This window comes from Coenobita brevimanus, chromosome 37 (genome assembly GCF_032717465.1).
Source record: "Coenobita brevimanus isolate Jiangsu-jjx chromosome 37, ASM3271746v2, whole genome shotgun sequence".
Lineage (NCBI taxonomy): Eukaryota > Metazoa > Arthropoda > Malacostraca > Decapoda > Coenobitidae > Coenobita > Coenobita brevimanus.
Window position 1 is genome coordinate 2747281 of NC_136990.1, and position 24994 is coordinate 2772274.

Genomic DNA, 24994 nt, shown 5'->3' on the forward strand with positions numbered 1-24994 from the left:
AAATAAAAAAAAAATAGATTATATACTCTAATTTCATACTCTGGGGTCATTAGAAGGGCCCAAAGGGTTGTGTGAACTCAGGCCCCCAGAGCTACACCCCTGAGAGCTCTCCTGGATTTTCACCATAATTTCCACATATAATATTTACCAAATTAAACAATAAAGAAGCAATGATACTAAACTGAAGGCTCCTTTTGGTGATTCCCTAAAATTTAAACCCAATCATTCAAAGCTTACCCACGTAAAGTAATCTTCTGGCCATAAATTTTTGGGGTAAATACTACAAAATGCGTGATCCGTGATTTAAATATCATGTAAATAAACAGGTTTAAATGTCCGGGTTTAAATAGCTACGCCTCTAAACATTAACCAAACTTTTCCCGCGAACGTGCAAAGTCGGGTTTTCAATTTCCAGAGGCATAAGAGTTTTTAACACTACATAAACTCAATAAAACTAGGTTCACTGGGGCTAAGGAGCACCTCACATGTACATACACATATAAAAGAGTTAGCATAAATAAATATAAAGGCAATATTTACCCAGCAACACCTAACCCACCTTGCTTCTGTATTTCACGGTACTCCTAATCACCACCCGGGGTATTCACAGGTGTTATTAAATTTATGAAGGGTTTGTAATAATGAGAATTGAATGAATAAATAAGATAAATAATTATGAGAGGTAAAAGCTGTAATTTGGGTATTTTTAAGTGCTTTCTACTGATCAACATTCCTGACACTTTATCTCCCCCCCTCCCCTCCGTGTTCATTCATCTCCTTCCCCTATTTGGGTGTTCATTCATCTCCCCCTCCTGGTGTTCCTCAACCCTCGGTGCTCATATATCTCTTGGTGTTCCTCTCCCTCATCCCTCGGTGCTCATTCATCTTTCTTTTGCCTATCCATGCTCCTTCTGCGTTCATTCATCTCCCCTTCTGTGTTCACTCATCTCCTCCTGGGCCTTGGACCCTTTGTGTTCCTTCTCCCCTTCCCCTTTGTGTTCATTCATCTCTTCCCTCCTCCCAGCTCTCATCCCCCTCTCTCATATACCCCTCCACTCCACCCCTCAGTCTCATCCTCAGTCCCCCCCTCCCTTTATAACAAGGATTCCCCGTAAACAACTTATTCCGATCAAGACAGGATAAAAAACATACAACACTAGATTAATAAAAACTCAACATTTATTCTCAATAATGTAACATGTATCATCAAATGCTTTTGTACAAATTGGACGATGAGTATTATCAGTAAAATGGCCTACAGCATTATCCCCTTCAATCTGGTGTTGCCTTTCTCATTTCAATCAATCTGTAACAACGTGTAGAGACTGGAGAATGAGAGACTGACTAGAAGAGTGTATATGCATGAGGTGGAGGGGGAGACTGAGGATAAGATGGAAGGATGGGGTGGAGATGTACAGTATATGAGATGGGAGGGGGAGGTGAGAGAGGGAGGGGGACATTGAGTATGAGATGGAGGGATGGAGTGGAGAGGTATATGAGAGAGAGGGTGTGAGTTGGATGGAGGGCAATAAAATGGTAGTGGACAGGGTGACATGGTGATTTGTTTGTGGCCACCCCTTATGGGACTGGCATCTGGCTATAAACTGATAGAGAAAGAAAACCCAATGATTGTACTCAGTTAAAGGGAAATCTCTTGTATTAAAGGGGAAAATGAAGACTATATATAACCTCTCCTGTTCAAAATGTCCTTCCTAAGCTCAATATAAACAACTGGTGGTAACAGGAATTAAATATGAAAGACAGCACCATATTAGAGAGGCTACTAACACATGATCAAGTCAGGTGCTGGAGAGGGAGGCCTTCATGTGATGGCACATGGGTGGTGGAGCTGCCTGGTTATACAAATATCCCTCAACTTCCTCCCTACCCACACAAAAGGAGGATAATGGTCCATAGGGGAAGGTAACTTCATCGCTCTCCTAACTCTGACCTGTTCTTGTAGGAAGGTAAAAAAAAGTGTGTTCAGTCTTCCCATATCTTCTCTTCTTTCTGCAATAACAAATCTTAGTTATGAGGAAAGTGATCATAGTTATTTTTCATTCTGCAGGATTGGTATGGTGAGTAACAGTTCAGATTCTTCCCTTACATTTTTCTTTCCTACAAAAACAAATGTAAGTTATAACAGGGAATCCATCATAAATACAGACAGGCCTTTTTCAAGTATGGGATGAGTTTTAATATACAACCTTTTACATATAAGTGGCACTGTAACTTGGCTACAGACAGATAGATTGGTTGGCAGACAGGTACACAGGTAGGAAGGTAGAAATGTAAGCAGGTAGGTAGGTAGGTAGGTAGGTAGGTAAATGAATCTGGGAGAAGCTGGAAAATCAACTTCACAGGTAACAATGGATTTTTAGTTGGCAATTTTTCTTTAATTTACTGATGACTCAACAGCAAAATAGGATGTCAAACAAGGCTACTTGAAATGTGAACTGCCTGTATACATGTGAATCTTGGTCAACATCTCTTTGTACAGTAAACAGCCTTAATACTTGTCACGTATAAGACTGAAAGAATTTGTGAACCCTTGCAATGTGGTTGGCGACATCACTCTTTCGCAAGAACCGTCTCCCGCATTCGTCACACTTAAATTTCTTCACTCCCGTATGAATTAGTGCGTGTTCAGCCAGATGGCCATTATGAGCAAATAGTTTACCACACTCTAGGCACTCAAACTTTTTCTCCTTTGAATGAACTAAGGTGTGGCGGGAAAGCTGACCTCTCTGAACAAACATCTTACCACACACTAAACATCCGAACTTCTTTGTCCCAGAATGAATTAGTGAATGTTCATTGAGATGGTCTTTCCTGGCAAACTGCTTATCACATTCCAAACACTTGAATTTTCTCTCTCCTGAATGGACTGTTAAATGTCGAGATAACTGGCTTCTATGTGAGTACAATTTACCACATTCCAAACACTCAAATTTCTCTCCTGCACCCATGACACATTTAGTTCTTTTGCCTCTAGTGTGAATTGTGACATGGCTGGCTATCTCATCTCTGGTTTCAAACAGCTTACAGCAAACATCACACTTAAACTTTTTCACTCTAATATGAATAAGTGAGTGACAAGTGAGCTGATTTTTCTCATTAAACTCTTTACCACACACTTCACACTTAAAATTCTTCACATCAGGATGAACCGACAAATGTTTCGTGAGGTCATACTTCCGAGCAAACAATTTATGACACACGAGACACTCAAAATCCTTCACTCCAGAATGAACGAGTGTGTGTCGATCCAGGCGGCACTTGTGGGAAAACAGTTTGCCACACTCCTCACACTGGAACTCCTTTACCTTCCCTGTGTGGCTAAGTATATGTGGAATCATCTCATCCTCTGTGAAATCCATCTCCAGTTTTACTACGGGTGTCTCTTCAATCAACTCCATCATTATTCTATTGGCTTTTAATCCTTCACAACAACAACAACAAAAACAACTATCTTTTCACAACTTACATTATGTCTTCTGAACTGCTTTGCTTTAGTTAGGTTACCATCTCAAACAAAACCCTTCAAACTCCATAAAAGTGACAGCATTATACTGTATTTGTTCTTCAATCTGCTGTATCTTGCACCATAAACACGAATACTGTCACACTGCACATTCCCTGTACCTCTTATCGTACATCCTGCTGCAGGTTTTCACTCTTACTTCTCATGCAGTCTAGTCAATGTCGTGGATCTGAAAGAGTGACTGTTATTAGACAAGCATCATTTTTAAACTTATCACTGTATAGAACATCACTTCTTAATGAGAAGGAACACGAAACGTATCACAAGAAAGAGGTCCCTCCCACAAATGTCCCCTTTACTATCTATCTATCTATTGCCAGACGCCTTAATCCTGTAAGGGGTGGCCACAAATAAATCACCTCCATGTTGCCCTGTCCTCCATCATCCATCATTTCATTGCCCTGCTTCTGGTTCACACCCCCCTCTCTCATAAAACAAATATCTACTTGGGTTATTAGGGATATATAACCAAGGATATAGTTTCGGATTCAGAAGCATCATCGAGAGTACCCATCTCCATACGTCACTAACATTTTTCTGAGATGAGGTCCTCTCTTCTTAAACAATTTGGCAACATCAGGGCCCTATACAGTATCAGGGCCTTGAATTTCTGCTTCATATCTGTAGACTTTAATGGATGTAGCAAGGAGATGTACGGGTCCATTAAGCTCCCTTACCTACCTATTTCTTTTATAACTGTTACACTTCATTCTTGTTATCACTAGTTTAAGAATGACATTAACTCTTTCAATATGATGATGATGTACTAGATTTTATTCCTGCAAACCAATGTCCCTCAACCTCCTTCCTATCTCCCCAAAAGAGGATGATGGACAGCTGAAAAATGGCAGTTTCAGTCTGCAGTCCACTGGGTTCATATCCAAGATGAACCTCGGGCTACTTTTACTATCTATCTATCTATCTATTGCCAGACGCCTCAATCCCGTTTGGGGTGGCCACAAACAAATCGCCTCCAAGTCGCCCTGTCCCCCGCCATTTCACTGCCGTGCTCCCAACTCACACCCCTCTAAAAAAAATTAGTTATTGATTAGAGGTAGGACGAAGAGGATGGAAGGTGACAACTGAGCGGACAAAGTGAGAAGTGTGAATGTCAGGGGTTGGGCTGTGAGAGACAGACCGAAAAAGACCTGGGACACTGTCATAGAGTGTGACCTCAGGGATAAGGGACTGAATAGGAAGGCTGCCAGAGATCAAGCAGCGTGGGGAGCCGCCATTAGGTGACCATGGCCGGTGCATGCAAGCATATTGGAGTCTTTATAAATGATGCGATATGGTACGATACATGGGACAGGCATCAAACAAAGGCAGTTTTGGAGGAAAATTGATGGCCAATGAGGGTTATTATTAAATTTTGATATCTACTGCATTTGCATATTATCCTTAAGATTGTTTATATAACACAATTTCCTATTACATGGAGACAGGTGATACAAATCAATCATATTACAAGGGTGATCATTGTACATTTAAAGAAAAACAATCATTACCTTACAGAATTCAGCTGACGATAACCAGCTCCTCTTTTGGAACCGACACTGGCTGCCTCTATGCCTGAACAACTTGACTGGTGATTTTTCTACATTTACCTGAAAAATATCCATGAGTGAGAGAGCAGAAATCTAAGAAAGAAGTGTACGAAGAGTAGAAGTGGGAGGAAGGAGTAGTATGGTAGCAAATATTTTATTTTATTTTATTTCTTTGGTGCAATGTGGCAATAAATACTTCTATGTCCTCTATGTCCTTTCCACAGCACTTCTTCATGACTAGCATCATATTCTAGTGTTTATCTCTTGTTACAACTCAGCATTCAAGATGAGATGTAAATTCTGGGCCAAGTTAATGTAAAATATGTATAGTTACCAAGGAGGCCCATTCCCATCTCAACTTAAGATAATAAAATTCACATTGTGGCAGTGGTCTTGTTCCATTAGGTGAAAACAAACCAACTATACTCATTTTATTCTAACTTGGCATAAAATTGCCAGCTCTCCACCCTGAATGCTGACTTTGATTAAGATACACTAGAACGTGATGCTAGTAATGAAGAAGTGCTAAGGCAGGGATGTACAACTGTAATATTGTCCCTTTCCGCCACTGACCTACGTAAAATAAGTTACGAAAGGGCAAAAAACTGAGCCAAGTTAGTGTGACAGGCGTACAGGTTAGAAATTTGCTGGCTACTACCTCTACACATCTCAAGATATTTTCTCAATAGGCTTATAACATTATTAGATATATAGCTACAAAACACCCTAACTATTGCTTATGTCTATCAGAAAACAGTGATAGCTATGCAAGTACAGAAAATATACCTGTTAAACAATTTAATACGAGTACGAGGCCTATACACTTCCCACACTCAGCAATACTCGCACCCGTTGTTGGTATACTGTCCTTACAAATGGCACCAGATCCATTTAATGTATCATATTAACTCAACAGGATTAAAATAAAAATACCCTTGAAATAAAGAGACTTGGCAATAGCAATCACAGGGAACCAAACTTTCTGTCATCAAAAGTTTAAATACCTAAATGGATGTAAACACTTCGTCTGCAAATAAACAATGACTGTCAACATCATCTTACATTAATAACAGGCTAACAATTACACTTAAAATCAACTATCTGGCTACATAAATACAGTAAAACATAAATATACTTCAATTTAACTTACCGTGATTGTTTCCTAGGCCATTAATGAAGAATGCCGGATGGTTTATGACAACTCTGACCGTCATTTTATAGAGACATTTAATTTGCGGTATTTAAACTTCGTAGGGAAGGATATTTAATTACCCTTTTACTTCGGGGTTGTCATTTATTATTATCCTACTGAGACAAGTTAGATATTTACCTACGATGTTATCTACCTTAAGTCTGCTTGTTTTAGTTGTGCCTGGCCATGAAGAAGGGAGGCCTATAGGTTAAGCAATACATTTAAATACTGAAGTTACAGTTTATTACATTAACTGCTTTCTTTTGTAATTCTTATTCTCAGTCATTAAGTCCTTTATATTTCCATACGGAGCGTAGGGGCACAGGGCTAGGCTTGTCTCGACATTGAAGGCGAGGGTGACCAGTGGCTCTTCCCTGAGATGAATTAGGGCCTATGTGGACTAATTCCAGGCCATCCCTAGTATCCAAATTCCTATAAGCCACATCTATTTGGGGTGCCATAGTCCACCAAGGAAATTGCTGTGACACCATCATCATCCAGACTTCCTTTCCCACACCAAGGTAGGCTGAGGTAGGATCCAAAAGCTAGACAGAACGAGACGCTAACAAAAGTCTGCCCTATTAAAGAAGCCACACTCTCATTAACTTACCACTCAAGCCACGGAATCCTGGGTCTATGTGATGGGTTGAAAAGCTGAATGGGACAGTAAGCAGTAATAACAAAATTCCTTGCTTAGGAAAACGTGTTAGGGAGTTTAGGTATACGAAAATAACAGTGGAAATTTATACACTTTATTGAGTCCTTAATTTTAAAACAGATGACTCTGATTTTCCTAGTTACTGGAGGGGTGGTCGCGCAGAGGGACGCCTGCACGTGGTGACAATGATATAACCAGGCGGCTCCACTGCCTGGTTAAACGCGTCCCTCAACTCCCTCCCTATCCGCCGAAGGGATGATGAACCACAGAAGGATAGTTTATGCCTGCAGTCCACTGGGTTCACGTTATTTGAAACTAGGACCACAACATTGGAAGATTTGAACACCAACACCAATGACTGTGGAACGCGTGAAGGCAAGGGCTCGTTTAAATACTCAATGGGAAAATGGGAAATCTTAGAGAGAGAGAGAGAGAGAGAGAGAGAGAGAGAGAGGACGGCCATCTCAAATTTCGGCCAGAATATTTCCAGACCCCCCTCCCTGAAGAGTTTTCCTTGGGCCGCCACATAAGTAAGATTGGCCACCCCATTTTAAAATTCGTAACTACGTAAACAGACAGACACAAATATATATACAAATAGGAAGGTATAGAAATGGGCAAACGTACTGACGGATTGACAGACACGAAATGGAGACAGATAGGTAGATAGAAATTGGACTAACATCGGCAAACAGACAGACAGAAAAAATATAGAAAAACAGAGACACACACAAGCAGAGAGGGACATATACGAGATGAAATTTTATTTATATATATATTTCTCAAGTAGCCATGCATGCCAGTGATGAGCCAGATAGATAGATAGATAGACAGATAGATAGACAGATAAACAGATAGAAGCTCAAGTAATTTCATTCAGACATCGACAAGTCGCCCTAGAGTTTCTAAACCTATTCACTTCTTCTTTTGTTTTGGTGTTACAGAGATAAATAGATAGATAGATAGAGAGAGAGAGAGAGAGAGAGAGAGAGAGACAGGTAGACAGACAGATAGATAGATAGGTTGATAGATTTTCCTCACGTAATCTCATTCAAACACTGGCAAGTTCCCCTACAATATTATTCCTGAACCTATGCACTCCCTCTTTTGTCTTCGTGTTGCAAAGCCAAGAGTGCCAGTGATGAGCCATATAGATAGACAGATAGATAGATAGATAGACAGATAGGTAGATAGATAGGTAGATAGATTTTCCTCACGTAATCTCATTCAAACACTGACAAGTCGCCCTACAATTCCTGAACCTATTCACTCCCTCTTTCGTCTTCGTGTTGCAGAGCCAAGAGTGCCAATGGTGAGCCAGCGTTGCACAGTTGAGCCACAGATCCGCGTAGTGACAGGCGTTGGTGCACAGATAGCAGCTACGGTGAAGACAGGAAGACTTGCACGATCCTGGACACAAGCCACATGGAGCCCCTTCCCTATACGGGCGATCTAACTTCTTTGGATCATTACCTCTGTGAGAAGGAGAGGGTGTTAGTTGTTTCTCTCTCTCTCTCTCTCTCTCTCTCTCTCTCTCTAGCTTCTTTGGATCATTACCCCGGTGAGAATGAGAGGGCAGTAGTTTTCTCTGTCTGTCTCTGTCTCTGTTTCTGTGTGTGTGTGTGTGTGTGTGTGTGTGTGAGAGAGAGAGAGAGAGAGAGAGAGAGAGAGAGAGATCACGACAGATAAAGAACGACAGAGAGAGAGAGATTCCAGTAATATTCAACGATATACACACAATAATCGAACTAATAACATTACAACAATAATTTCTCCAGTCCATATGCACATCCACAAACTATCTACCTATCTATCTATCTATCTATCTATTGCCAGACGCCATAATCCCGTAAGGGGTGGCTATCTGAGTCTGAGTTATTTGTTTTACGGGGAGGGGCACTAACCCTCCACCAACCCACTTGTTGATACGTAAACTCTCACTCTCTTTCAACTCACGCTGGGCAGTAGTTGCACACGTATCTGTAAAAAGTTCCACCTCCCGTTGTGGAACACTGGGCGAAACCGCATCCCAGCTGGTGAGAATTGTACCAAACCATCTGTGTGTACGAGGCGACCAAAGTGATGTTGTTCAAGCCACCGTATTGAAAATGTCGCCTCCCCGCCCACCACTGCCTCACGACCTCATGCCTGGGAAGAGAGGAGAGCTGGATCAGGGTTTAAAGAGCTGTATCAGGGTTTAAAGAGCTGTATCAGGGTTTGTAGAGCTGTATCAGGGTTTAAAGAGCTGTATCAGGTTTATAGAGCTGTATCAGGGTTTGTAGAGCTGTATCAGGGTTTGTAGAGCTGTATCAGGGTTTGTAGAGCTGTATCAGGGTTTGTAGAGCTGTATCAGGGGTTATAGAGCTGTATCAGGGGTTATAGAGCTGTATCAGGGTTTATAGAGCTGTTAACCGTTCCTCCCTGTCCTTCATTTATGCAACGGGTCAACTCTGGAACTGTCTCCCTCTGTCTGTATTTCCTACTTCCTATGATCTCCAGTCTTTCAAACGCAGTGTGTCCAGGCATGTCGAAATGAACAGATCCTGAATTTGGCTCACTTTTGTATTGTTTTTGTCTTTTGCTTGGAAGGAATTGTTTGCGGGCTCCTGACCTTTGGTTCCTTCTTGCTCGCATAAAAAATAAAATCAGGGTTTATATTGAGGTTAAAGACACTGGGGTTAGGAGGAGGAGTGATACGAGGCAGACGGTGGCGGAGAAGACAGGGGTTAAATAGACGGTAGGACGGAAACAAGGGACAGATAGTGACAGAAGATATTAGTAGTAGGCAGTGGTTAGGAGGGTAGGACAAAGAAACAGTGAAACAGAAGAGAGTAGCAATGGACAGTGGTTAGGAGGGTAGGACAAAGAAACAGACAGTGAAACAGAAGAGAAGGGCAATAGACAATGGTTAGGAGAGTAAGTCAAAGAATCAGACGGTGAAACAGAAGAGAAGGGCATTAGACAGAGGTTATGAGGGTAGGACACAGATAATGCATAGACGGTGACACAGAAGACAGTTGAAGTAGACAGTGGTGTGGTGTAGCTTTGGCTGTTTAATTTTTGCGTCCATTCCACAAACCCAGTGGCAGTCGGTGGTACTCGAACCCACCACACAGGGCGTCCTCTAAATGTGTTCCTAGCGCTAAACTGACGAAGCTAGCGAGTCCCCCAAAGAGCTACGGTACCCGAACTACCTATCCACACATCAACAAGCCCTATTCACACCAAGTTTCTAGTGGAGGAGGAGGAGGAGGAGGAGGAGGAGGAGGAGAAGGAGGAGGAGGAGGAGGAGGAGGAGGAGGAGGAGGAGAAGGAGGAGGAGGAGGAGGAGGAGGAGGAGGAGATGATGATGATGATGGTGAAGAAGAGGAAGAAGAAGAAGAAGAAGAAATAGGGAAGAGATCTATCTATCTATCTATCTATCTATTGCCAGACGCCTCAATCCCGTTTGGGGTGGCCACAAACAAATCGCCTCCAAGTCGCCCTGTCCCCCGCCATTTCACTGCCCTGCTCCCAACTCACACCCCCCTCTCTCATATACCTCTCCACCCCATCCCTCCATGTCATCCTCGGCCTCCCCCTCCCTCTTTCCCCCTCCACCTCACTCACATACACTCTCTTCGTCAGTCTTTCACCCTCCATCCTCTCCACATGGCCAAACCACCTCAGTGTGTTCCTCATAACGCTTCCTATCACATCCACATCAACACCACAACGCTCCTTTATATCCTCATTCGTCAGCCTGTCTCTCCATGTGACTCTACAGGCTCCTCTTAAATAACTCATTTCCACTGCTCTCACTCTTGACTTGTGTCCTTCCAACAACGTCCAAGCTTCACTTCCATACGTTAGAGTTGGTATCACAATACTGTCATGTGGTAACTTTTTCACTTCCATGCTCACTTCCCTGTTTCTTATCACTGCTTTCAAGGAACCAGCAACCTTTCTTCCCTGCTGTACCCTTTCAAGCACTTCACCCTCCAAACCTCCATCCTTACTCATCACACTACCCAAGTACTTAAACGTACTCACATTTTCCAATTCCTCACCATCCAACCTTGCTGTATATTCACTGACTTCACCTCTCTCAAAGACCATCACTTTACTCTTCCCTACATTCACCTTTAGATTCCGTTTCTTATACACTCTCTCAAACTCATCCACCAAGCCTTGCAGCTCCCCTTCGTCTTCACTCAACAACACAGTATCATCTGCAAACAACAGTACAGGGAGTTTCCAAACACTATCCTCTCTCACCAGGGCCACTCCAACATCCACTACCCTACCTTGTACCTCTTTTATTACCCCATCAATGTACAGATTGAACAACCATGGAGACATGACACATCCCTGTTTCAACCCAACCTTCAAAGAGAAAAATTCACTTAGTTCACCATCCACACGCACTGCAGCCTTCGCACCATCGTACATACTCTTCACAGCATTCAACAACTTTCCATCTACTCCATATATTCTTAACATTTTCCACAATCCTTGTCTATCCACCCTGTCATATGCTTTCTCCAAATCCATGAAAGCTGCATACAACTTCTTTCCCTTCTCTAGAAACTTTTCCACTAAAGATCTGAGAATGAATATCTGATCTACACAACCTCTTCCCTTCCTAAAGCCTCCCTGTTCTTCTCCAACTAATTTCTCTGTTCTTTCTCTAACTCTGTCAATAAGTATCCTACCATATACTTTTCCTATTATACTAAGAAGACAAATGCCCCTATGATTACCACACACTTCTTTTTCCCCTTTTCCTTTGTACAAGGGAATAATTATACCTGACTTCCAATCCTCCGGGACTCAACCTTCCTCCCAGGCCAATCTGCACATCTCCCACATCCATTCTACTACTATCTCTCCCCCATGCTTCAACATTTCACCACACACTCCATCAATTCCTGGGGCTTTCTCTGATTTAACTTTCTTCATTGCTTCCACAACTTCTATCCTACTGATTTCTTCCTGTCTTCTCACCTCCCTCCTTCTCCCTGCCATTCCCCAGCCACTTATACTCGCATTACTTCCATCCTCTACGTTCAACAATTCCTTAAAGTGTTCTCTCCATCTGCTCACTTTTTCTCCCTTCTCCACTAGTAATCTACCATTTTTATCTTTCACTCCCCTGCTAACTTCACTTCCACCCTGTCTTACTCTTTTCACCTCTCTCCAGAACATTTTCTTACAGTCCCTCCACTTTACACTCAAATTTCTTCCAAATTCCTCATCCACTCTCTTCTTACTCTCTCTGCAGGGCTATATTGGTGTGTCTATGTCTGTCAATCAGTTTTAAAATTACAAAATAAAATTGCATTGAGGGTGGTATTATTATTATTATTATTATTATTATTATTATCATTATTATTATTATTATTATTTTTATTATTATTATTTTTATTATTATTATTATTATTATTATTATTATTATTATTATTATTATTTTCGTGTTTGAGGTGGGGATGTGTTGATGATATGTATTGTGTTGGGTGGTTCACAGTTGGAATCGTCTATGTCTGTTTACCTATCTTTGTCACTCAATCAGTCATTCTATCTATCTATCTATCTATCTATTTATATCAATCAATCGATCAATCTATCTATCTATCTATCTATCTCTATCTCTATCTATCTATCAATCTATCTTAAAAATAGAACATAAGCAGAGACTGGGAATAACCATCTCTTCTTAGTGTCTGAGGTGTAGACGTTTTGGCTAATCTATTTATTTACCTATCTATCTATCTATCTATCTACTAACCTATCTCTATCTATCTATCTATCTATCTGCCTATCCATCTATCTATCTATCTATCTTAAAATACACCAAATAAACCAACCATCTCTTCTTGGTCAAAAATATATACATTTTGGCCTATCCTCCTATGTATAAATGTATGCATCTGTCTATCCATCTCTCTCTCTCTCTCTCTCTCTCTCTCTCTCTCTCTCTCTATCAGTCAATCTATCTATCTATCTATCTATCTTAAAATACACCAAATAAACTCACCATCTCTTTTTGGTATCAGAGGTATACACGTTCTGGCCACACGCCCCGTACCGCGATGTCCACCTGGAACTGGGATGGTCTGGCTGGGTCTGGGGGTGGCATTGTTCAGCCCACGCCTGTGCCTGGTCTGCTGCTGCCTCGTACCAGGTCTGCAAGAAGAGGAGGAGGAGGAGGAGGAGGGGGAGATGATGATGATGATGATGATGATGAAGATGAAGAACAAGAAGAAGAAGGAGGAGGAGGAGGAGGAGGAGGAGGAGGAGGAGAAGGCTGATTTTAGGCCTCAAATTTTATGAGAGAGAGAGAGAGAGAGAGAGAGAGAGAGAGAGAGAGAGAGAGAGAGAGAGAGAGAGCAGAATGACGACGATGGACAGGGTGGCATGGGGGCGTCTGGCTTTACTTAGAAATATCAAGATTAAGAACATCATTGAACTAAAGGAACTGAATTTGATGTAGGTGAGGCAATCCACTGGCACTTCTTCGTGACTATCAGGGGGCTTCCTCACCCCTAAAGACTAACGGGGGGTGTGGAGGACCCTGACTTAAAGACAAATAAAGGATGGAAAGGAAGGTTATAATCGTGATGGGAAAAAACTACTTAACTACTTGACTGCTCTGTGTAGTGTAAGTGGATAAGTGTTTGTTTAGTATCAGCACCACACTACCTCATTACCACAATACTGACGCTGCACCACTACCACAATTCACCACCAACACCACACTGACTCACCACCACCACCACCATAATGATTCACCACCACCACCACACTAACTCACCATCAACCACCATCAACACCAACACTATTCTGACTCACCACCACACAAACACCACCACCAATCACCACATCGACTTCTCACCACCATCACCACCACACTAACTCACCTCCACCACCACACGAACTCACTTCTACCACCACAGTGACTCACCACCAAACTAACTCACCATCAGTAGCATGTCTGCGGGTGTGGGCGAGGCCTGGGAGCGGAGTAGGTTGTGCTGACTCACCAAATGACGTCGAAGCTTTGGATGTCTAGTGTCCAAAGATCCCAGATGCAGTCTTGATGGCCACCCCGCACCTGTCAACATACACACCTGTCAATTATTATCCCACACCTGTCTACACCTGTCACTACACCTGTTAGTTATTATCCTACACCTCTTACTACACCTGTCAATTATTATCCTACACCTCTCATCCTCACACTCGTCACATAACTCCTTTCACCACATCATACTTGTCATCACACCACACTCGTAACTACGCCTGCCACACCGCCACACTTATCACACCACATCTGTCACTACACCTGCCACACTTGTCAGTACGTCACACTTATCACACCACACCTGCCTCACCACACTTCTCACCACACCACATCTATGAATCCATTATCACCCCACACCTGATAGTACTCCACTGTATACCTAACACTGGGAGGTCCAAGGATGTTGCTCCTGCCCCCCTCTCTCCAACCAGACGAATACTTTTACGTTCTCTAATAGCTAATAATTCTACGGTCTTACCCTGCCCTGATACACAACCTCAAAGGGCGCATACCTCCACCAGCTCCAAAAAATTATGATTAATTTCTGCATCTGGATAGGAATTCAACTCAAAATCTAATCAACTATTCCTTGACCCACTGTCCACCTATCCACTAAAATATTATTGGAATCCGGTAACAACTTTCAAAGATATTTTGTACACAGACACACAAACAGACTCTGGTGAATACATAACCTCCCTCTAGCTTCGATGGCCATCTCTCTCTCTCTCTCTCTCTCTCTAGCTCCTTTGGATCGTTACCCCTGTGAGAATGAGAGGATGTTAGTTGTCTGTGTCTGTCTGTCTCTGTTCCTGTCTGTCTGTCTCTCTATCTCTCTGTCTCTGTCACTGTCTCTCTCTGTCTCTCTGTTTCTGTCTCTGTCTGTCTGTCTGTCTGTCTGTCTCTCTCTCTCTCTCTCTCTCTCTCTCTCTCTCTCCAAAACCCGCCATTACTGTCACAATAAGACTTTATTATTCAGTGTTTTGAAGTCTCTCCGGAATCTCCTTGGTTTCTAGTGAGGCTCCTATGACCCACTCTGCCCTGAAGGAAATGGTCGAGGGAAATGTCAGAGAATGCTAGAGTTTTCCTGACCTTTTATCTGTGACTAAAAGAGATCTCATTTTAGTTGGCAAAATAAAAAAAAATAAATAAATGAGGCGGGAAGGAAGTGGTGTTGAGAGAGAGAGAGAGAGAGAAAGAGAGAGGAGACAGTATCATGTGTGTGTGTGTGTGTGTGTGTGTGACAGGAGACAGAATCATTGTGTGTGTGTGTGTGTGTGTGTGTGTGTGTGTGTGTGTGTGTGTGTGTGTGTGTGACAGGAGACAGAATCATTGTGTATGTGTGTGTGTGTGTGTGTGTGTGTGTGTGTGTGTGTGTGTGTGACAGGAGACAGAATCATTGTGTGTGTGTGTGTGTGTGTGTGTGTGTGTGTGTGTGAGAGAGAGACAGGAGACAGAATCATTGTGTATGTGTGTGTGTGTGTGTGTGTGTGTGTGTGTGTGTGTGTGTGTGCATGTTAGGGTACATTTACCAGTCCCACCCACACCACACAAGATTCTGTTGGTCAATGCATTGTTAAACACACACAGTCACTCCTGGTCCCTTCATAGACTTGCTTGTAGTAGTAGTAGTAGTAGTAGTAGTAGTAGTAGTAGTAGTAGTGGTGGTGGTGGTGGTGGTGGTGGTGGTAATAGTAGTAGTAGTAGTAGTAGTAGTAGTAGTAGTAGTGGTGGTGGTGGTGGTGGTGGTGGTGGTGGTGGTGGTGGTGGTAGTAATAGTAGTGGTGGTGGTGGTGGTGGTGGTGGTGGTAGTAGTAGTAGTAAAAGTACAGCAGTAATAGTAGTAGTAACAGTTGTAGTAGTAGTAGTGGTAGTAGTAGTAGTAGTGGTAGTAGTAGTAGTAGTAGTAGTAAGAATAAATAATTTCCATGTTGTCAGGCTGCACTCCCTCCGACCCACACCTCCCCCATTCATATACCTCTCCATCCTATCCCTCAATCGCATTCTCGGTCTCCTCCTGCCCCTTCTCCCTCTCCCTCTTCGCCTCACTCACCCACTGAATAGCCAGAAAAATTACTTAATACGCTGGGTGGTAACCATAACACCAACCCCACGTGTTCCCTACGTGTTGGGGGCAGAGACACACTGGGGATGGAGGGTTAGTGACACGCCCTGTAAAATTTATAGATAAATAGATAGATAGACAGATAGATACATAGACAGATGGATAGATAGACTGATAGACAGATAGATAGATAGACAGACAGATAGATAAACTGATTTATAAATGAATGAATGAATGAATGAATAGATAGATGGGCAGATAGACAGACAGACAGACAGATAGATAGATAGATAGATAGATAGACAGACAGACAGACAGATAGACAGATAGATAGAACGATTGATGAATGAGTGAATACATAGATAGACAGATAGATAGATAGACAGATAGATAGATAAATAAATAGATCAAACAAACTATTAAAACATACATAAACTAACAAGAGATCACTGACCCTCTCATGCTAGGAACAACTCTAGTTACAAAATTCTTATCTTCATTCGATTTTATTCATGTGGGAGCCTGAGAGAATTTATACTGGCCCCCTCTCTCTCTCTCTCTCTCTCTCTCTCTCTCTCTCTCTCTCTCTCTCTCTCTCTCTCAGTGTTAGTATGTATGTCACTGAGAGTAAATGGGTTAGTAAGATGTGCTAGGAATCTCTCTCTCTCTCTCTCTCTCTCTCTCTCTCTCTCTCTCTCTCTCTCTCTCTCTCTCTCTCTTTCAGTGTTAGTATGTATGTCATTGAGAGTAAATTGCTTAGAAAGATGTGCTAGGAATCTGTGTGTGTGTGTGTGTGTGTGTGTGTGTGTGTGTGTGTGTGTGTGTGTGTGTGTGTGTGTGTGTGTGTGTGTGTGTGTGTGTGTGTGTGTGTGTGTGAATATGCTATGAATGTTTTATAGGTTAAACACAAGATCTCCTTTCCTCTCTCTCTCTCTCTCTCTCTCTCTCTCTCTCGTTATAGTCTAATCACAAGATCCTTTACCCCCTTCTCTCTCTCTCTCTCTCTCTCTCTCTCTCTCTCTCTCTCTCTAAACACGTCCTAAATATACGAGTCTTTGTGTCACACGGAACGACCCGGCCCAGAAATTTGATCTGAGAGAGAGAGAGAGAGAGAGAGAGAGAGAGAGAGAGAGAGAGAGAGAGAGAGAGAGAGAGAGAGAGAGAGGATGGGGGAGGGATATCTTGTGAGTAGCCTATAAAAACATTCCTTGCATATTGAGAGAGAGAGAGAGAGAGAGAGAGGTCCTTCACACTGCCCTATTACTCCCATCAATATTTCCTCTTTCGAAGCCTTAGATTAGTAACCAAGGAGACTCAGTCCTACATTACCTGCATTTCTTTTACATGGTTATATTTTGGTAAACACAAGAGGCGAAGTAATTTATAAGCGTGGTAGGTGGGGGCGCTCACCATCCACTCACTCGATGTAGTGTTGCTCTCGGGTGACTGCCCTTTCTTCTCTTCCTTCCTTTCCTTCCATCCTCTTCTGTCTTTCTTTCCTTCATTCTTTCCTCGTCCTTCTGCCTACGGGTGACTTTACACTCCCTCTTCTGTCTTTCTTTCCTTCTTTCTTTCCTCTTCCTTCCGCCTGTGGGTGACTCTACACTGAGTGACAAGCCAAATGGTTTCCTGTACACCAGGAAACCATTTACTACGCTGGGTGGTAACCATATAACCAAATTATTGCGCCTGGTGGTTTAGTGGGTAATTACGGCGCTCCAATCGGATTGAGCTGGTGAAAGTTTATATCCAAGGGGTGGTTGGGGTTTATTGCTCACGTAATGCCACTCAGGGATGAGTGAGGCTGGTCACTCTTATCTTAAATGTCAGGACCAACTTGCCTAGCCCCGGGCTCCTACGCTCCTCATGGGGCAACACAGGATTAGATGATGATGATGATGATGATGATGATGATGACTGAGACAGCATATATCACGGAAGGAAATGTTGAGGTGGTCTGGCCATGTGGAGAGAATAAAGAGTGAGAGACTGACTAGGAGAGTGTATGTGAGTGAGGTGACTAGCAGAGTGTATGTGAGTGAGGTGACTAGCAGAGTGTATGTGAGTGAGGTGACTAGCAGAGTGTATGTGAGTGAGGTGACTAGGAGAGTGTATGTGAGTGAGGTGACTAGCAGAGTGTATGTGAGTGAGGTGACTAGCAGGGTGTATGTGAGTGAGGTGACTAGCAGGGTGTATGTGAGTGAGGTGACTAGCAGGGTGTATGTGAGTGAGGTGACTAGCAGGGTGTATGTGAGTGAGGTGACTAGCAGGGTGTATGTGAGTGAGGTGACTAGCAGGGTGTATGTGAGTGAGGTGACTAGGAGAGTGTATGTGAGTGAGGTGACTAGCAGAGTGTATGTGAGTGAGGTGACTAGCAGAGTGTATGTGAGTGAGGTGACTAGCAGAGTGTATGTGAGTGAGGTGACCAGGAGAGTGTATGTGAGTGGGGTGACCAGGAGAGTGTATGTGAGTGGGGTGACCAGGAGAGTGTATGTGAGTGGGGTGACCAGGAGAGTGTATGTGAGTGGGGTGACCAGGAGAGTGTATGTGAGTGGGGTGACCAGGAGAGTGTATGTGAGTGGGGTGACCAGCAGAGTGTATGTGAGTGGGGTGACCAGCAGAGTGTATGTGAGTGGGGTGACCAGCAGAGTGTATGTGAGTGGGGTGACCAGCAGAGTGTATGTGAGTGGGGTGACCAGCAGAGTGTATGTGAGTGGGGTGACCAGCAGAGTGTATGTGAGTGGGGTGACCAGCAGAGTGTATGTGAGTGGGGTGACCAGCAGAGTGTATGTGAGTGGGGTGACCAGCAGAGTGTATGTGAGTGGGGTGACCAGCAGAGTGTATGTGAGTGGGGTGACCAGCAGAGTGTATGTGAGTGGGGTGACCAGCAGAGTGTATGTGAGTGGGGTGACCAGCAGAGTGTATGTGAGTGGGGTGACCAGCAGAGTGTATGTGAGTGGGGTGACCAGCAGAGTGTATGTGAGTGGGGTGACCAGCAGAGTGTATGTGAGTGGGGTGACCAGCAGAGTGTATGTGAGTGGGGTGACCAGCAGAGTGTATGTGAGTGGGGTGACCAGCAGAGTGTATGTGAGTGGGGTGACCAGCAGAGTGTATGTGAGTGGGGTGACCAGCAGAGTGTATGTGAGTGGGGTGACCAGCAGAGTGTATGTGAGTGGGGTGACCAGCAGAGTGTATGTGAGTGGGGTGACTAGGAGAGTGTATGTGAGTGGGGTGACTAGGAGAGTGTGAGTGGGGTGACTAGGAGAGTGTATGTGAGTGGGGTGACTAGGAGAGTGTATGTGAGTGGGGTGACTAGGAGAGTGTATGTGAGTGGGGTGACTAGGAGAGTGTATGTGAGTGGGGTGACCAGGAGAGTGTATGTGAGTGGGGTGACCAGGAGAGTGTATGTGAGTGGGGTGACCAGGAGAGTGTATGTGAGTGGGGTGACCAGGAGAGTGTATGTGAGTGGGGTGACCAGGAGAGTGTATGTGAGTGGGGTGACCAGGAGAGTGTATGTGAGTGGGGTGACCAGGAGAGTGTATGTGAGTGGGGTGACCAGGAGAGTGTATGTGAGTGGGGTGACCAGGAGAGTGTATGTGAGTGGGGTGACCAGGAGAGTGTATGTGAGTGGGGTGACCAGGAGAGTGTATGTGAGTGGGGTGACCAGCAGAGTGTATGTGAGTGGGGTGACCAGCAGAGTGTATGTGAGTGGGGTGACCAGCAGAGTGTATGTGAGTGGGGTGACCAGCAGAGTGTATGTGAGTGGGGTGACCAGCAGAGTGTATGTGAGTGGGGTGACCAGCAGAGTGTATGTGAGTGGGGTGACCAGCAGAGTGTATGTGAGTGGGGTGACCAGCAGAGTGTATGTGAGTGGGGTGACCAGCAGAGTGTATGTGAGTGGGGTGACCAGCAGAGTGTATGTGAGTGGGGTGACCAGCAGAGTGTATGTGAGTGGGGTGACCAGCAGAGTGTATGTGAGTGGGGTGACCAGCAGAGTGTATGTGAGTGGGGTGACCAGCAGAGTGTATGTGAGTGGGGTGACCAGCAGAGTGTATGTGAGTGGGGTGACCAGCAGAGTGTATGTGAGTGGGGTGACCAGCAGAGTGTATGTGAGTGGGGTGACCAGCAGAGTGTATGTGAGTGGGGTGACCAGCAGAGTGTATGTGAGTGGGGTGACCAGCAGAGTGTATGTGAGTGGGGTGACCAGCAGAGTGTATGTGAGTGGGGTGACCAGCAGAGTGTATGTGAGTGGGGTGACCAGCAGAGTGTATGTGAGTGGGGTGACCAGCAGAGTGTATGTGAGTGGGGTGACCAGCAGAGTGTATGTGAGTGGGGTGACCAGCAGAGTGTATGTGAGTGGGGTGACCAGCAGAGTGTATGTGAGTGGGGTGACCAGCAGAGTGTATGTGAGTGGGGTGACCAGCAGAGTGTATGTGAGTGGGGTGACCAGCAGAGTGTATGTGAGTGGGGTGACCAGCAGAGTGTATGTGAGTGGGGTGACCAGCAGAGTGTATGTGAGTGGGGTGACCAGCAGAGTGTATGTGAGTGGGGTGACCAGCAGAGTGTATGTGAGTGGGGTGACCAGCAGAGTGTATGTGAGTGGGGTGACCAGCAGAGTGTATGTGAGTGGGGTGACCAGCAGAGTGTATGTGAGTGGGGTGACCAGCAGAGTGTATGTGAGTGGGGTGACCAGCAGAGTGTATGTGAGTGGGGTGACCAGCAGAGTGTATGTGAGTGGGGTGACCAGCAGAGTGTATGTGAGTGGGGTGACCAGCAGAGTGTATGTGAGTGGGGTGACCAGCAGAGTGTATGTGAGTGGGGTGACCAGCAGAGTGTATGTGAGTGGGGTGACCAGCAGAGTGTATGTGAGTGGGGTGACCAGCAGAGTGTATGTGAGTGGGGTGACCAGCAGAGTGTATGTGAGTGGGGTGACCAGCAGAGTGTATGTGAGTGGGGTGACCAGCAGAGTGTATGTGAGTGGGGTGACCAGCAGAGTGTATGTGAGTGGGGTGACCAGCAGAGTGTATGTGAGTGGGGTGACCAGCAGAGTGTATGTGAGTGGGGTGACCAGCAGAGTGTATGTGAGTGGGGTGACCAGCAGAGTGTATGTGAGTGGGGTGACCAGCAGAGTGTATGTGAGTGGGGTGACCAGCAGAGTGTATGTGAGTGGGGTGACCAGCAGAGTGTATGTGAGTGGGGTGACCAGCAGAGTGTATGTGAGTGGGGTGACCAGCAGAGTGTATGTGAGTGGGGTGACCAGCAGAGTGTATGTGAGTGGGGTGACCAGCAGAGTGTATGTGAGTGGGGTGACCAGCAGAGTGTATGTGAGTGGGGTGACCAGCAGAGTGTATGTGAGTGGGGTGACCAGCAGAGTGTATGTGAGTGGGGTGACCAGCAGAGTGTATGTGAGTGGGGTGACCAGCAGAGTGTATGTGAGTGGGGTGACCAGCAGAGTGTATGTGAGTGGGGTGACCAGCAGAGTGTATGTGAGTGGGGTGACCAGCAGAGTGTATGTGAGTGGGGTGACAAGCAGAGTGTATGTGAGTGGGGTGACAAGCAGAGTGTATGTGAGTGGGGTGACTAGGAGAGTGTATGTGAGTGGGGTGACTAGGAGAGTGTATGTGAGTGGGGTGACCAGCAGAGTGTATGTGAGTGGGGTGACTAGGAGAGTGTATGTGAGTGGGGTGACTAGGAGAGTGTATGTGAGTGGGGTGACTAGGAGAGTGTATGTGAGTGGGGTGACTAGGAGAGTGTATGTGAGTGGGGTGACTAGGAGAGTGTATGTGAGTGGGGTGACTAGGAGAGTGTATGTGAGTGGGGTGACTAGGAGAGTGTATGTGAGTGGGGTGACTAGGAGAGTGTATGTGAGTGGGGTGACTAGGAGAGTGTATGTGAGTGGGGTGACTAGGAGAGTGTATGTGAGTGGGGTGACTAGGAGAGTGTATGTGAGTGGGGTGACTAGGAGAGTGTATGTGAGTGGGGTGACTAGGAGAGTGTATGTGAGTGGGGTGACTAGGAGAGTGTATGTGAGTGGGGTGACTAGGAGAGTGTATGTGAGTGGGGTGACTAGGAGAGTGTATGTGAGTGGGGTGACTAGGAGAGTGTATGTGAGTGGGGTGACTAGGAGAGTGTATGTGAGTGGGGTGACTAGGAGAGTGTATGTGAGTGGGGTGACTAGGAGAGTGTATGTGAGTGGGGTGACTAGGAGAGTGTATGTGAGTGGGGGTACTAGGAGAGTGTATGTGAGTGGGGTGACTAGGAGAGTGTATGTGAGTGGGGTGACTAGGAGAGTGTATGTGAGTGGGGTGACTAGGAGAGTGTATGTGAGTGGGGTGACTAGGAGAGTGTATGTGAGTGGGGTGACTAGGAGAGTGTATGTGAGTGGGGTGACTAGGAGAGTGTATGTGAGTGGGGTGACTAGGAGAGTGTATGTGAGTGGGGTGACTAGGAGAGTGTATGTGGGTGGGGGGTGTAGGAGAGTGTATGGTAGTGGGGTGACTAGGAGAGTGTATGTGAGTGGGGTGACTAGGAGAGTGTGTATGTGAGTGGGGTGACTAGGAGAGTGTATGTGAGTGGGGTGACTAGGAGAGTGTATGTGAGTGGGGTGACTAGGAGAGTGTATGTGAGTGGGGTGACTAGGAGAGTGTATGTGAGTGGGGTGACTAGGAGAGTGTATGTGAGTGGGGTGACTAGGAGAGTGTATGTGAGTGGGGTGACTAGGAGAGTGTATGTGAGTGGGGTGACTAGGAGAGTGTATGTGAGTGGGGTGACTAGGAGAGTGTATGTGAGTGGGGTGACTAGGAGAGTGTATGTGAGTGGGGTGACTAGGAGAGTGTATGTGAGTGGGGTGACTAGGAGAGTGTATGTGAGTGGGGTGACTAGGAGAGTGTATGTGAGTGGGGTGACTAGGAGAGTGTATGTGAGTGGGGTGACTAGGAGAGTGTATGTGAGTGGGGTGACTAGGAGAGTGTATGTGAGTGGGGTGACTAGGAGAGTGTATGTGAGTGAGGTGACTAGGAGAGTGTATGTGAGTGGGGTGACTAGGAGAGTGTATGTGAGTAGGGTGACTAGGAGAGTGTATGTGAGTGAGGTGACTAGGAGAGTGTATGTGAGTGAGGTGACTAGGAGAGTGTATGTGAGTGAGGTGACTAGCAGAGTGTATGTGAGTGAGGTGACTAGCAGAGTGTATGTGAGTGAGGTGACTAGCAGAGTGTATGTGAGTGAGGTGACTAGCAGAGTGTATTTGAGTGAGGTGACTAGGAGAGTGTATGTGAGTGAGGTGACTAGGAGAGTGTATGTGAGTGAGGTGACTAGGAGAGTGTATGTGAGTGAGGTGACTAGGAGAGTGTATGTGAGTGAGGTGACTAGCAGAGTGTATGTGAGTGAGGTGACTAGCAGAGTGTATGTGAGTGAGGTGACTAGCAGAGTGTATGTGAGTGAGGTGACTAGCAGAGTGTATGTGAGTGAGGTGACTAGCAGAGTGTATGTGAGTGAGGTGACTAGGAGAGTGTATGTGAGTGAGGTGACTAGGAGAGTGTATGTGAGTGGGGTGACTAGGAGAGTGTATGTGAGTGAGGTGACTAGGAGAGTGTATGTGAGTGAGGTGACTAGGAGAGTGTATGTGAGTGAGGTGACTAGGAGAGTGTATGTGAGTGAGGTGACTAGGGGAGTGTATGTGAGTGAGGTGACTAGGAGAGTGTATGTGAGTGAGGTGACTAGCAGAGTGTATGTGAGTGAGGTGACTAGGAGAGTGTATGTGAGTGAGGTGACTAGCAGAGTGTATGTGAGTGAGGTGACTAGGAGAGTGTATGTGAGTGAGGTGACTAGGAGAGTGTATGTGAGTGAGGTGACTAGGAGAGTGTATGTGAGTGAGGTGACTAGGAGAGTGTATGTGAGTGAGGTGACTAGCAGAGTGTATGTGAGTGAGGTGACTAGGAGAGTGTATGTGAGTGAGGTGACTAGGAGAGTGTATGTGAGTGAGGTGACTAGGAGAGTGTATGTGAGTGAGGTGACTAGCAGAGTGTATGTGAGTGAGGTGACTAGCAGAGTGTATGTGAGTGAGGTGACTAGCAGAGTGTATGTGAGTGAGGTGACTAGCAGAGTGTATGTGAGTGAGGTGCACAAGAAAAAGCACTTTAAAATGTGTCAGATCTTGCTTGTGTCAGATCTTGCTTGTGTCAGATTTTCTTGTGTCAGATCTTGCTTGTGTCAGATCTTGCTTGTGTCAGTTCTTCTTTGTGTCAGAGCTTGCTTGTGTCAGATCCATATATGGGTTTGATGATGACACGGTTGCATGACTCAGGAGAGGTCGTGTGTGTGTGTGTGTGTGTGTGTGTGTGTGTGTGTGTGTGTGTGTGTGTGTGTGTGTGTGTGGTGTGTGAGGGTGTGGTGTGGGTGTCTGGGTGTGTGGTGTGGTGTGGTGTGGTGTGTGGGTGTGAGAGGGTGTGTGGTGTGGGGTGTAATGGTGTGTGGTGTGTAAGGGTGTGGTGTGGGTGTCTGGGTGTGTGAGGGGATGTGGTGTGTGTGTGTGTGTGTGTGTGTGTGTGTGTGAGAGTCAGGGTGTGTTGTGGTGTGTGGGGATGTAATGGTGTGTGGAGCGAGGCTCTGTGTGTGGGTGTGGGTGTGTGAGGGTGAGTCAGGGTGTGTTGAGGTGTGTGGGGATGTAATGGTGTGTGGTGTGCGGCTGTGTGTGTGGGTGTGTGGTGCGTGTGGGTGTGTGGTGCCTGTGGGTGTGTGGTGTGGTGTGGTGTGGGGGTGTGGTGTGGAATGCAGCATCTTCTTGGAATGTAACCTACTTCTTGCAATTTCCGGAGATGTGGGTAGGAATGGAGGTTGGATTTCAGAGCGTGGAGTCGAGTGTATGTGGGTGAGGTGGAGGGGGAGGATGAGGAAAGAAGTGGAGGGAGAGAGGTGGAGAGGGGGAGA

At 45.4% G+C, this 24994-nt stretch overlaps 1 protein-coding gene across 1 annotated transcript in view; it reads right to left on the reverse strand.

The window, feature by feature from the left end:
- Positions 1 to 8154: 8154 nt before the first annotated feature.
- The window catches only part of LOC145396394 (uncharacterized), a 25861-nt gene continuing 9021 nt past the window's right edge, over positions 8155 to 24994 (reverse strand). The window contains exons 2-5 of the mRNA XM_080269785.1: positions 13901 to 14034; positions 12958 to 13106; positions 8898 to 9089; positions 8155 to 8416 (exon numbers count right to left, since the gene is read on the reverse strand). Coding sequence (XP_080125911.1) covers positions 8155 to 8416; positions 8898 to 9089; positions 12958 to 13106; positions 13901 to 14034 — 737 coding nt within the window. The remainder of the gene's footprint in view (positions 8417 to 8897; positions 9090 to 12957; positions 13107 to 13900; positions 14035 to 24994) is intronic.